Consider the following 14679-nt stretch of genomic DNA (forward strand, 5'->3'; position numbering starts at 1 on the left):
GAGGGATTTACTGGGTAACCAGGTCACACTGGGTTCACAGAGGTGGAGGGATTTACTGGGTAACCAGGTCACACTGGGTTCACAGAGGTGGAGGGATTTACTGGGTAACCAGGTCACACTGGGTTCACAGAGGTGGAGGGATTTACTGGGTAACCAGGTCACACTGGGTTCACAGAGGTGGAGGGATTTACTGGGTAACCAGGTCACACTGGGTTCACAGAGGTGGAGGGATTTACTGGGTAACCAGGTCACACTGGGTTCACAGAGGTGGAGGGATTTACTGGGTAATCAGGTCACACTGGGTTCACAGAGGTGGAGGGATTTACTGGGTAACCAGGTCACACTGGGTTCACAGAAGTGGAGGGATTTACTGGGTAATCAGGTCACACTGGGTTCACAGAGGTGGAGGGATTTACTGGGTAACCAGGTCACACTGGGTTCACAGAGGTGGAGGGATTTACTGGGTAATCAGGTCACACTGGGTTCACAGAGGTGGAGGGATTTACTGGGTAACCAGGTCACACTGGGTTCACAGAGGTGGAGGGATTTACTGGGTAACCAGGTCACACTGGGTTCACAGAGGTGGAGGGATTTACTGGGTAACCAGGTCACACTGGGTTCACAGAGGTGGAGGGATTTACTGGGTAACCAGGTCACACTGGGTTCACAGAGGTGGAGGGATTTACTGGGTAACCAGGTCACACTGGGTTCACAGAGGTGGAGGGATTTACTGGGTAACCAGGTCACACTGGGTTCACAGAGGTGGAGGGATTTACTGGGTAACCAGGTCACACTGGGTTCACAGAGGTGGAGGGATTTACTGGGTAATCAGGTCACACTGGGTTCACAGAGGTGGAGGGATTTACTGGGTAACCAGGTCACACTGGGTTCACAGAAGTGGAGGGATTTACTGGGTAATCAGGTCACACTGGGTTCACAGAGGTGGAGGGATTTTCTGGGTAATCAGGTCACACTGGGTTCACAGAGGTGGAGGGATTTACTGGGTAATCAGGTCACACTGAGTTCACAGAGGTGGAGGGATTTACTGGGTAATCAGGTCACACTGGGTTCACAGAGGTGGAGGGATTTACTGGGTAATCAGGTCACACTGGGTTCACAGAGGTGGAGGGATTTACTGGGTAATCAGGTCACACTGGGTTCACAGAGGTGGAGGGATTTACTGGGTAATCAGGTCACACTGGGTTCACAGAGGTGGAGGGATTTACTGGGTAATCAGGTCACACTGGGTTCACAGAGGTGGAGGGATTTACTGGGTAACCAGGTCACACTGGGTTCACAGAGGTGGAGGGATTTACTGGTTAACCAGGTCACACTGGGTTCACAGAGGTGGAGGGATTTACTGGTTAATCAGGTCACACTGGGTTCACAGAGGTGGAGGGATTTACTGGGTAACCAGGTCACACTGGGTTCACAGAGGTGGAGGGATTTACTGGGTAACCAGGTCACACTGGGTTCACAGAGGTGGAGGGATTTACTGGGTAACCAGGTCACACTGGGTTCACAGAGGTGGAGGGATTTACTGGGTAACCAGGTCACACTGGGTTCACAGAGGTGGAGGGATTTTCTGGGTAATCAGGTCACACTGGGTTCACAGAGGTGGAGGGATTTACTGGGTAACCAGGTCACACTGGGTTCACAGAGGTGGAGGATTTACTGGGTAACCAGGTCACACTGGGTTCACAGAGGTGGAGGGATTTACTGGGTAACCAGGTCACACTGGGTTCACAGAGGTGGAGGGATTTACTGGGTAACCAGGTCACACTGGGTTCACAGAGGTGGAGGGATTTACTGGGTAACCAGGTCACACTGGGTTCACAGAGGTGGAGGGATTTACTGGGTAACCAGGTCACACTGGGTTCACAGAGGTGGAGGGATTTACTGGGTAACCAGGTCACACTGGGTTCACAGAGGTGGAGGGATTTACTGGGTAACCAGGTCACACTGGGTTCACAGAGGTGGAGGGATTTACTGGGTAACCAGGTCACACTGGGTTCCCAGAGGTGGAGGGATTTACTGGGTAACCAGGTCACACTGGGTTCACAGAGGTGGAGGGATTTACTGGGTAACCAGGTCACACTGGGTTCACAGAGGTGGAGGGATTTACTGGGTAACCAGGTCACACTGGGTTCACAGAGGTGGAGGGATTTACTGGGTAATCAGGTCACACTGGGTTCACAGAGGTGGAGGGATTTACTGGGTAACCAGGTCACACTGGGTTCACAGAAGTGGAGGGATTTACTGGGTAATCAGGTCACACTGGGTTCACAGAGGTGGAGGGATTTTCTGGGTAATCAGGTCACACTGGGTTCACAGAGGTGGAGGGATTTACTGGGTAATCAGGTCACACTGGGTTCACAGAGGTGGAGGGATTTACTGGGTAATCAGGTCACACTGGGTTCACAGAGGTGGAGGGATTTACTGGGTAATCAGGTCACACTGGGTTCACAGAGGTGGAGGGATTTACTGGGTAATCAGGTCACACTGGGTTCACAGAGGTGGAGGGATTTACTGGGTAACCAGGTCACACTGGGTTCACAGAGGTGGAGGGATTTACTGGTTAATCAGGTCACACTGGGTTCACAGAGGTGGAGGGATTTACTGGTTAATCAGGTCACACTGGGTTCACAGAGGTGGAGGGATTTACTGGGTAACCAGGTCACACTGGGTTCACAGAGGTGGAGGGATTTACTGGGTAACCAGGTCACACTGGGTTCACAGAGGTGGAGGGATTTACTGGGTAACCAGGTCACACTGGGTTCACAGAGGTGGAGGGATTTACTGGGTAACCAGGTCACACTGGGTTCACAGAGGTGGAGGGATTTACTGGGTAACCAGGTCACACTGGGTTCACAGAGGTGGAGGGATTTACTGGGTAACCAGGTCACACTGGGTTCACAGAGGTGGAGGGATTTACTGGGTAACCAGGTCACACTGGGTTCCCAGAGGTGGAGGGATTTACTGGGTAACCAGGTCACACTGGGTTCACAGAGGTGGAGGGATTTACTGGGTAATCAGGTCACACTGGGTTCACAGAGGTGGAGGGATTTACTGGGTAACCAGGTCACACTGGGTTCACAGAGGTGGAGGGATTTACTGGGTAATCAGGTCACACTGGGTTCACAGAGGTGGAGGGATTTACTGGGTAACCAGGTCACACTGGGTTCACAGAAGTGGAGGGATTTACTGGGTAATCAGGTCACACTGGGTTCACAGAGGTGGAGGGATTTTCTGGGTAATCAGGTCACACTGGGTTCACAGAGGTGGAGGGATTTACTGGGTAATCAGGTCACACTGGGTTCACAGAGGTGGAGGGATTTACTGGGTAATCAGGTCACACTGGGTTCACAGAGGTGGAGGGATTTACTGGGTAATCAGGTCACACTGGGTTCACAGAGGTGGAGGGATTTACTGGGTAATCAGGTCACACTGGGTGCACAGAGGTGGAGGGATTTACTGGGTAATCAGGTCACACTGGGTTCACAGAGGTGGAGGGATTTACTGGGTAATCAGGTCACACTGGGTTCACAGAGGTGGAGGGATTTACTGGGTAACCAGGTCACACTGGGTTCACAGAGGTGGAGGGATTTACTGGTTAATCAGGTCACACTGGGTTCACAGAGGTGGAGGGATTTACTGGTTAATCAGGTCACACTGGGTTCACAGAGGTGGAGGGATTTACTGGGTAACCAGGTCACACTGGGTTCACAGAGGTGGAGGGATTTACTGGTTAATCAGGTCACACTGGGTTCACAGAGGTGGAGGGATTTACTGGGTAACCAGGTCACACTGGGTTCACAGAGGTGGAGGGATTTACTGGGTAACCAGGTCACACTGGGTTCACAGAGGTGGAGGGATTTACTGGGTAACCAGGTCACACTGGGTTCACAGAGGTGGAGGGATTTACTGGGTAACCAGGTCACACTGGGTTCACAGAGGTGGAGGGATTTACTGGGTAACCAGGTCACACTGGGTTCACAGAGGTGGAGGGATTTACTGGGTAACCAGGTCACACTGGGTTCACAGAGGTGGAGGGATTTACTGGGTAACCAGGTCACACTGGGTTCACAGAGGTGGAGGGATTTACTGGGTAACCAGGTCACACTGGGTTCACAGAGGTGGAGGGATTTACTGGGTAACCAGGTCACACTGGGTTCACAGAGGTGGAGGGATTTACTGGGTAACCAGGTCACACTGGGTTCACAGAGGTGGAGGGATTTACTGGGTAACCAGGTCACACTGGGTTCACAGAGGTGGAGGGATTTACTGGGTAACCAGGTCACACTGGGTTCACAGAGGTGGAGGGATTTACTGGGTAACCAGGTCACACTGGGTTCACAGAGGTGGAGGGATTTACTGGGTAATCAGGTCACACTGGGTTCACAGAGGTGGAGGGATTTACTGGGTAACCAGGTCACACTGGGTTCACAGAAGTGGAGGGATTTACTGGGTAATCAGGTCACACTGGGTTCACAGAGGTGGAGGGATTTTCTGGGTAATCAGGTCACACTGGGTTCACAGAGGTGGAGGGATTTACTGGGTAATCAGGTCACACTGAGTTCACAGAGGTGGAGGGATTTACTGGGTAATCAGGTCACACTGGGTTCACAGAGGTGGAGGGATTTACTGGGTAATCAGGTCACACTGGGTTCACAGAGGTGGAGGGATTTACTGGGTAATCAGGTCACACTGGGTTCACAGAGGTGGAGGGATTTACTGGGTAATCAGGTCACACTGGGTTCACAGAGGTGGAGGGATTTACTGGGTAATCAGGTCACACTGGGTTCACAGAGGTGGAGGGATTTACTGGGTAACCAGGTCACACTGGGTTCACAGAGGTGGAGGGATTTACTGGTTAACCAGGTCACACTGGGTTCACAGAGGTGGAGGGATTTACTGGTTAATCAGGTCACACTGGGTTCACAGAGGTGGAGGGATTTACTGGGTAACCAGGTCACACTGGGTTCACAGAGGTGGAGGGATTTACTGGGTAACCAGGTCACACTGGGTTCACAGAGGTGGAGGGATTTACTGGGTAACCAGGTCACACTGGGTTCACAGAGGTGGAGGGATTTACTGGGTAACCAGGTCACACTGGGTTCACAGAGGTGGAGGGATTTTCTGGGTAATCAGGTCACACTGGGTTCACAGAGGTGGAGGGATTTACTGGGTAACCAGGTCACACTGGGTTCACAGAGGTGGAGGATTTACTGGGTAACCAGGTCACACTGGGTTCACAGAGGTGGAGGGATTTACTGGGTAATCAGGTCACACTGTGTTCACAGAGGTGGAGGGATTTACTGGGTAACCAGGTCACACTGGGTTCACAGAGGTGGAGGGATTTACTGGGTAATCAGGTCACACTGGGTTCACAGAGGTGGAGGGATTTACTGGGTAACCAGGTCACACTGGGTTCACAGAGGTGGAGGGATTTTCTGGGTAATCAGGTCACACTGGGTTCACAGAGGTGGAGGGATTTACTGGGTAACCAGGTCACACTGGGTTCACAGAGGTGGAGGATTTACTGGGTAACCAGGTCACACTGGGTTCACAGAGGTGGAGGGATTTACTGGGTAATCAGGTCACACTGGGTTCACAGAGGTGGAGGGATTTACTGGGTAACCAGGTCACACTGGGTTCACAGAGGTGGAGGGATTTACTGGGTAATCAGGTCACACTGGGTTCACAGAGGTGGAGGGATTTACTGGTTAATCAGGTCACACTGGGTTCACAGAGGTGGAGGGATTTACTGGGTAACCAGGTCACACTGGGTTCACAGAGGTGGAGGGATTTACTGGGTAATCAGGTCACACTGGGTTCATAGAGGTGGAGGGATTTACTGGGTAACCAGGTCACACTGGTTTGTTACTGTTTATTACTGTTTGTACATTGATTGGGTGCTGTGTGTTTGAGCTGATCTGAATCCTATGCAAAAAGCTCTTAAACGATGCAGAATGATAATTATGTTCCCGACACTGGTCAAAGACCCAAATAAGATTACTTTGAATATAGCCAAAGGGAACGTGATAAGATAATTGTATCGGAGTCCCTTTTTGATATGCCGGGGGGTAATTCTGACCTCTCGAAAGAACTGTGAAACTTATCTAAGCGCCAGACGAGAATGTATCTACATATAGTCACTCTTAGTGATTATGTGCGTCAAGGCATTATTCCACGGGGACTCAGGTCGCAAAAATAACCATCATTGGGACAGAGCACAGATGATTTCTGGGAGCGCTGGTGTGCCATCCTGAACAAATGCTTGATTGATTTAATGACATGAATTGTTGACTAGTTGAAAAAGCATTTGATTGAAATGGATTGAAGAGAAACACACAGCTCTGCAAGGAGCCGTTAATGATGATGGCATATTCAATGAACTGATGACAACTAACCAAGCGCTCCAGGACAAGTTGTCTACAGAAATAAAGGAACTTAAAATCAAGAAATTCAACCAAGACAAAAAAGGACAAAGTCTACTTCTGGAGAAACCCTGACAAGAGGTCCTGCTCCTCTCCATGACAGACGCAGGAGAGATGCTGTTTCCTTCTATCCACCCCGTCTGACCAACACTACAACCAGCGCCTCATCTGCTTCCAGTGGCAGTTTTTTATCCAACGAGAGACTGGGCCGACGGAAGCGCGGAGGTGGCCGCAGACACGCGCACCGACGAGATACCACACCCGAAGGGGTAAGAAGAAACGACTACCAGAGGCAGAGGGGACCGTTCACACGGTCCCAGAACCCACGAGACCCCATAACTATTTCATGTTTCTAAAGGATTTCTTTATTCAGACGAAGGGTACTGCTATGGGATTCCCCATGGCTCCTAACTATGCTAATGTGTATGTGGGTTACATGGAGAAACAGTCCATTTTCAATCCTCTCAAAAACAATTATTGCCTAACATTATTATTTGGAAACGGTATATTGATTATATTTTTGTTCTATAGAGGGGTGATGCAAAACAGCTCCAGGCATTCCATACTTTTCTTAATTCCTGTTCTGAACATCTGAGATTTACTATGCAATCTGATACACGTCAAATCAGTTTCCTTGATCTTCTGATCCTGTGTGAGGATAATGTTCTATACACTGATCTTTACAGGAAACCTACTGATCGTAACAGTTTGTTGAGGGCTGATAGTTGTCACCCACTTCCCTTGAAAAACAGTTTGCCCTACAGCCAATTCTGTCGAATCAAAAGAATTTGCGAAAAACAATCAGATTTCGTGTCACGACTTCCGCCAGTCGGTCCCTCTCCGTGGCCGGACGGCATTCGGTGGTCGTCGCCACCGGCTTTCTAGCCACCGCCGATCCACTTTTCATTTTCCATTTGTTCTGTCTTTGTCTTATCACACCTGGCTTCACTCAATCAATTACTTGTTTATTATTTAACCCTCTGTTCCCCATGTTGTATTTGTGAGTGATTGTTTATTGTATTTTCGGTCCGTCATGGTGTGCTCGTGATGTTACTTTGTACATTTGTCATTTTGAGTAAAAGTACGTTGATTACTCATATTTGCTGTCCTGCGCCTGACTCTCTACACCAGCTACACACAGGACCCTTACATTTCGACAGAAATATGGCTGAGACGCAAAGAAAATTCAAGGAGAGGGGGTACAAAAATGGTCAGATTAATATTGCCATTGAGAAAATTCTAAGCAAACCGAGACATGATCTTTTTCAAGGACAGTCTCACAAAATAAGTATTCTTGCATTCTAACTACCCGCTATTCAAGGTGTTCTGAACAAATTAAGGGAATCGTTCACAAATATTGGCACATTCTAAGGTCCGATGTTAGTATCAGTAATGTGTTTTTGGACCTTCCCTTGATCGTATTCTCGCTGGGCAGAAATCTCAGAGATCAACTGGTAAACTCTGATTTACCACCCCAAGATATCCCTGAACAGCGTCTAATTGCAGCCCTACAGGATGGAAACTACAAGTGTAATGGCTGTGCTCAATGCAATGGCACTTACAAATGTAGATCCTTCAAACACCCCCAAACAGGGAAACAGATCCCAATCAAAGGTGTTATCACGTGCTCCACTAAGGCAGTATTTATCTTATAACTTGTCCTTGTGGTAAAAATGATGTGGGTAAAACAAAGCACGAATTAAAAGTACGAGTCTCGGAGCATCGTAGCACCATTAGGTGACAAAACTCGACGTACCCAGTCGCGGCCCACTTTTTGGAAGAAAACCACTCGATTTCGTCACTACGTTATATCGGCATCGAACATGTCACCCTCCCTAAGAGAGGGGGTGACCTCGACTATTTATTGTTAAAATGAGAGGCTGCCTGGATCTTTAATTTAAAGACTCTTGCTCCCTTCGGTCTCAACGTAGATTTTGATATGAAGCCATTCTTGTGATTATTGTGATTGTGCTGTTGTAAATGTTTGTAGGCCTATGTAGCCACATTGTATCTATGATCGTACGCTATCATTCATTTTTTTGATATGTTATTTTTATATCTGAAAATTAACCAATGATATCAGGCCACACCTGGCCATGATTACAGACACCTTTGTGTGTCCTTTGACACTATATAAACTAGTGACGAAACGGTGGTTATTAGGTTATTAAATAATTGCATCTCGCCTCTCCTTTCATTTTTCAAGTGTTCTACTCCGCTAGCCAGCACCTCGCCTAAATTGGTGTGCGTTTCTTTCTCCTCTAGATTATTATGTTGTCATGTCTTCCCTAGACAGGTAGGCGGAGGAATACCTAGTACCTGGACAGGCAGAGCAATAGTACCTGGACAGGCAGAGGGATAGTACCTGGACAGGCAGAGGGATAGTACCTGGACAGGCAGAGGGATAGTACCTGGACAGGTAGAGGGATAGTACCTGGACAGGCAGAGGGATAGTACCTGGACAGGCAGAGGGATAGTACCTGGACAGGCAGAGGGATAGTACCTGGACAGGCAGAGGGATAGTACGTGGACAGGCAGAGGGATAGTACCTGGACAGGCAGAGGGATAGTACCTGAACAGGCAGAGGGATAGTACCTGGACAGGCAGGGGATAGTACCTGAACAGGCAGAGGGATAGTACCTGGACAGGCAGGGGATAGTACCTGGACAGGCAAGGGGATAGTACCTGGACAGGCATGGGGAATAGTACCTGGACAGGCATGGGGAATAGTACCTGGACAGGCATGGGGATAGTACCTGGACTGGTGGAGGGATAGTACCTGGACTGGTGGAGGGATAGTAACTGGACTGGTGGATGGATAGTACCTGGACTGGTGGATGGATAGTACCTGGACTAGCAGGGGGATAGTACCTGGACAGGCAGGGGGATAGTACCTGGACAGGCAGGGGGATAGTACCTGGACTGGTGGAAGGATAGTACCTGGACTGCTGGAGGGATAGTACCTGGACTGGTGGAGGGATAGTACCTGGACAGGCGGGGATAGTTCCCGGACTGGTGGAGGTATATTACACGGACTGGTGGAGGGATAGTACCTGGACTGCTGGAGGGATAGTACCTGGACTGGTGGAGGGATAGTACCTGGACAGGCGGGGATAGTTCCCGGACTGGTGGAGGTATATTACACGGACTGGTGGAGGGATAGTACCCGGACTGGTGGAGGGATAGTACCTGGACTGGTGGAGGGATAGTACCTGGACTGGTGGAGGGATAGTACCTGGACTGGTGGAGGGATAGTACCTGGACTGGTGGAGGGATAGTACCTGGACTGGTGGAGGGATAGTACTTGGACTGGTGGAGGGATAGTACTTGGACTGGTGGAGGGATAGTACTTGGACTGGTGGAGGGATAGTACTTGGACAGGCAGGGGGATAGTACCTGGACAGGTGGAGGGATAGTACCTGGACTGGTGGAGGGATAGTACCTGGACTGGTGGAGGGATAGTACCTGGACTGGTGGAGGGATAGTACCTGGACTGGTGGAGGGATAGTACCTGGACTGGTGGAGGGATAGTACCTGGACTGGTGGAGGGATAGTACCTGGACTGGTGGAGAGATAGTACCTGGACTGGTGGAGGGATAGTACCTGGACTGGTGGAGGGATAGTACCTGGACTGGTGGAGGGATAGTACCTGGACTGGTGGAGGGATAGTACCTGGACTGGTGGAGAGATAGTACCTGGACTGGTGGAGGGATACAGTAACAGAGGCCTACCTGGAGCAGGTGGCGAAAGCGGTGGTGAAGGGCGTGATGAGGCCGGACAGGAAGCTGAAGGGGTTCTTGCGTGTGAACCCAAAGTAGATGAGAGGCAGGACGACCCCCCCGTGGATGATATGACCCAGGACGGAGGCGAATATGTATTTCCCCAGACTGGTCACCAACAGAACCACATCCTCCATCTCCACTATCTTACTACCCACCAGGAACATGATGCCGAACGGGACGTACCTGAGGTAGGAGAAATATAGAATGTATACCATTTGGTGAGGTGATGACTAACAGAATATTTATTTTTGCTGCAGATTTATTTGAAAGGAAAACCTATAATATTTATCAGAAATGTAATTAAATGTTTAATTTGATTCAACATAAGTAGGCAGCTTCCCAGTCAAAAAGTAGCTTCTCATTTCAGAGTCAAATGCATAGCGTCAGCAGCCTACAACACCTCCTGCACTTCTTAAGGAATAAACAGTACGGACTTTATCTAGTGAGCCATCAGAAGCTCCTCTTGTTTTCCCTTGGGAATAGTCTTGGGAACCAGGAGAGGCTAATCACATGATCTGGGTTGTTTAAGGTCACTCACCACATGATCCAGGACACCAGCACCATGGTGGCTTCATTGAAAGCATTGAAGAAGCGTATGAGCTCCTCCCCCTCCTCTCCCAGCTTCCTCAGTGCCACCCCGAACACCATGGCAAAGAGAACCAGGCCCAAGATGTTCATACCATCTGGTTCTGTGCCCACAGGAACCTACATAGAACACATAACACACTTTTGTTTATGTATGGTTGTGTTTTTTTTTTTTTACAAAAACACAGAACATTAGAACATCATAACATCTGAACACAGAAAATCAGAACACATAAAATAGAACATTAGAACATAAAACATCAGAACACAGAACATCACAACATCAGAACATAGGACATCAGAACACAGAACATCATAACATCTGAACACAGAATATCAGAACACATAAAATAAAACATTAGAACATAAAACATCAGAACATAGAACATAGGACATCAGAACATAGGACATCAGAACATCAGAACATAGAACATAAGAACATAGAACATCAAAACATAGGGCATCAAAACATAGGACATCAAAACATAGGACATCAGAACATCAGAACACAGAACATAGGACATCAGAACATAGAACATCAGAACATAGAACATCAGAACATAGAACATCAGAACATAGAACGTCAGAACATAGAACATCAGGGCATCAGAACATCGAACATAGAACATCAGAACATAGGGCATCAGAACATAGAACATCAGAACATAGGGCATCAGAACATAGAACATCAGAACATCAGAACATAGAACATAGGGTATCAGAACATAGGGCATCAGAACATAGAACATCAGAACATCAGAACATAGAACATCATAACATAGGACATCAGAACATAGAACATCAGAACATAGGGCATCAGAACATAGGGCATCAGAACATAGGGCATCAGAACATAGGGCATCAGAACATAGGGCATCAGAACATAGGGCATCAGAACATAGGGCATCAGAACATAGGACATCAGAACATAGAACATCAGAACATAGAACATCATAACATAGGACATCAGAACATAGCCTTTCATTTGATATTTGATTCAGTAGGCTACCATTTAAATAGTCTCCTAAAATGATATTCAGCCCAGAGAAAAGAGCAATGCTCCCATTGAGCCCTTTAGGGGGGACCCACCACTATTAGCACTGGTCGGAGGAGGGTCTGCCATGTCTGTTCATCAGTACCCCTCATAGACTGGTAATTCTCTGCCAATGAATGAGCCAAGCATTTCTATGGGAGCGTCCCAAATGGTACCATAATCCCTATAAAGCGCCATAGGGCCCTGGTTAAAAGTAGGGCACTATATAGGTAATAGAGTGGCATTTGGGATGCATTCCCTTGTCAGTCTGACAGCTGGGTACAAGAGGGCGATTCAGAAAGGGACTGGCTCTGTCCCCTCCGATCCTTGTCACCCCTCCCAGTCTTCTCTTCCTCCGCGGGCCCTGTGACAGCTGGGCCAAACTACCCAGCTGAGTGATGACATGGCTGGGCTTCCTTCCAGCCTCGCTTGGAGGTCAGGTCAACAAATCAGGAAAATGGTCACGTTCCAAGCCGACTACAGTGCAGTGGAGCTGCGCACATTAACCCTTGCGTGCTGGTGATCTGTGTCGTTTGTTGGCATTTAGTTTCTTTGGGACATCCTCCCCTGTGAAGTGTCTACATGTTTTCACCTCATGAAGCTCTTTGGGATCAAAACGTTGTCAACAGAGGTGAGAGTTGGGAGCATCTGCAGGAACAGGGTGTGCAGGCCTTTCTGTTCTTTATACATCTGTAGGAACAGGGTGTGCAGGCCTTTCTGTTCTTTATACATCTGTAGGAACAGGGTGTGCAGGCCTTTCTGTTCTTTATACATCTGTAGGAACAGGGTGTGCAGGCCTTTCTGTTCTTTATACATCTGCAGGAACAGGGTGTGCAGGCCTTTCTGTTCTTTATACATCTGCAGGAACAGGGTGTGCAGGCCTTTCTGTTCTTTATACATCTGTAGGAACAGGGTGTGCAGGCCTTTCTGTTCTTTATACATCTGTAGGAACAGGGTGTGCAGGCCTTTCTGTTCTTTATACATCTGCAGGAACAGGGTGTGCAGGCCTTTCTGTTCTTTATACATCTGTAGGAACAGGGTGTGCAGGCCTTTCTGTTCTTTATACATCTGCAGGAACAGGGTGTGCAGGCCTTTCTGTTCTTTATACATCTGCAGGAACAGGGTGTGCAGGCCTTTCTGTTCTTTATACATCTGCAGGAACAGGGTGTGCAGGCCTTTCTGTTCTTTATACATCTGCAGGAACAGGGTGTGCAGGCCTTTCTGTTCTTTATACATCTGTAGGAACAGGGTGTGCAGGCCTTTCTGTTCTTTATACATCTGTAGGAACAGGGTGTGCAGGCCTTTCTGTTCTTTATACATCTGTAGGAACAGGGTGTGCAGGCCTTTCTGTTCTTTATACATCTGCAGGAACAGGGTGTGCAGGCCTTTCTGTTCTTTATACATCTGCAGGAACAGGGTGTGCAGGCCTTTCTGTTCTTTATACATCTGCAGGAACAGGGTGTGCAGGCCTTTCTGTTCTTTATACATCTGCAGGAACAGGGTGTGCAGGCCTTTCTGTTCTTTTTACATCTGCAGGAACAGGGTGTGCAGGCCTTTCTGTTCTTTATACATCTGCAGGAACAGGGTGTGCAGGCCTTTCTGTTCTTTATACATCTGCAGGAACAGGGTGTGCAGGCCTTTCTGTTCTTTATACATCTGCAGGAACAGGGTGTGCAGGCCTTTCTGTTCTTTATACATCTGCAGGAACAGGGTGTGCAGGCCTTTCTGTTCTTTATACATCTGCAGGAACAGGGTGTGCAGGCCTTTCTGTTCTTTATACATCTGCAGGAACAGGGTGTGCAGGCCTTTCTGTTCTTTATACATCTGTAGGAACAGGGTGTGCAGGCCTTTCTGTTCTTTATACATCTGTAGGAACAGGGTGTGCAGGCCTTTCTGTTCTTTATACATCTGCATGAACAGGGTGTGCAGGCCTTTCTGTTCTTTCTACATCTGCAGGAACAGGGTGTGCAGGCCTTTCTGTTCTTTCTACATCTGCAGGAACAGGGTGTGCAGGCCTTTCTGTTCTTTATACATCTGTAGGAACAGGGTGTGCAGGCCTTTCTGTTCTTTATACATCTGTAGGAACAGGGTGTGCAGGCCTTTCTGTTCTTTATACATCTGCAGGAACAGGGTGTGCAGGCCTTTCTGTTCTTTATACATCTGTAGGAACAGGGTGTGCAGGCCTTTCTGTTCTTTATACATCTGCAGGAACAGGGTGTGCAGGCCTTTCTGTTCTTTTTACATCTGCAGGAACAGGGTGTGCAGGCCTTTCTGTTCTCTATACATCTGTAGGAACAGGGTGTGCAGGCCTTTCTGTTCTTTATACATCTGTAGGAACAGGGTGTGCAGGCCTTTCTGTTCTTTATACATCTGCAGGAACAGGGTGTGCAGGCCTTTCTGTTCTTTATACATCTGTAGGAACAGGGTGTGCAGGCCTTTCTGTTCTTTATACATCTGCAGGAACAGGGTGTGCAGGCCCTTCTGTTCTTTATACATCTGCAGGAACAGGGTGTGCAGGCCTTTCTGTTCTTTATACATCTGCAGGAACAGGGTGTGCAGGCCTTTCTGTTCTTTATACATCTGCAGGAACAGGGTGTGCAGGCCTTTCTGTTCTTTTTACATCTGCAGGAACAGGGTGTGCAGGCCTTTCTGTTCTTTATAATCTGCAGGAACAGGGTGTGCAGGCCTTTCTGTTCTTTATACATCTGCAGGAACAGGGTGTGCAGGCCTTTCTGTTCTTTATACATCTGCAGGAACAGGGTGTGCAGGCCTTTCTGTTCTTTATACATCTGCAGGAACAGGGTGTGCAGGCCTTTCTGTTCTTTTTACATCTGCAGGA

At 48.4% G+C, this 14679-nt stretch overlaps 1 protein-coding gene across 2 annotated transcripts in view; it reads right to left on the minus strand.

Moving 5' to 3' along the window:
- slc1a4 (solute carrier family 1 member 4) overlaps window positions 1–14679 on the minus strand; it is a 43128-nt gene that overhangs the window by 8572 nt on the left and 19877 nt on the right. For both annotated transcript variants that reach the window (XM_071394484.1, XM_071394485.1), the window contains 2 exons: window positions 10761–10927; window positions 10172–10405 (listed from right to left, as the gene is read on the minus strand). In XM_071394484.1, the coding sequence (XP_071250585.1) occupies window positions 10172–10405; window positions 10761–10927 (401 nt within the window). The remainder of the gene's footprint in view (window positions 1–10171; window positions 10406–10760; window positions 10928–14679) is intronic.

This window comes from Salvelinus alpinus, chromosome 3 (assembly GCF_045679555.1).
Source record: "Salvelinus alpinus chromosome 3, SLU_Salpinus.1, whole genome shotgun sequence".
NCBI classification, from domain to species: domain Eukaryota; kingdom Metazoa; phylum Chordata; class Actinopteri; order Salmoniformes; family Salmonidae; genus Salvelinus; species Salvelinus alpinus.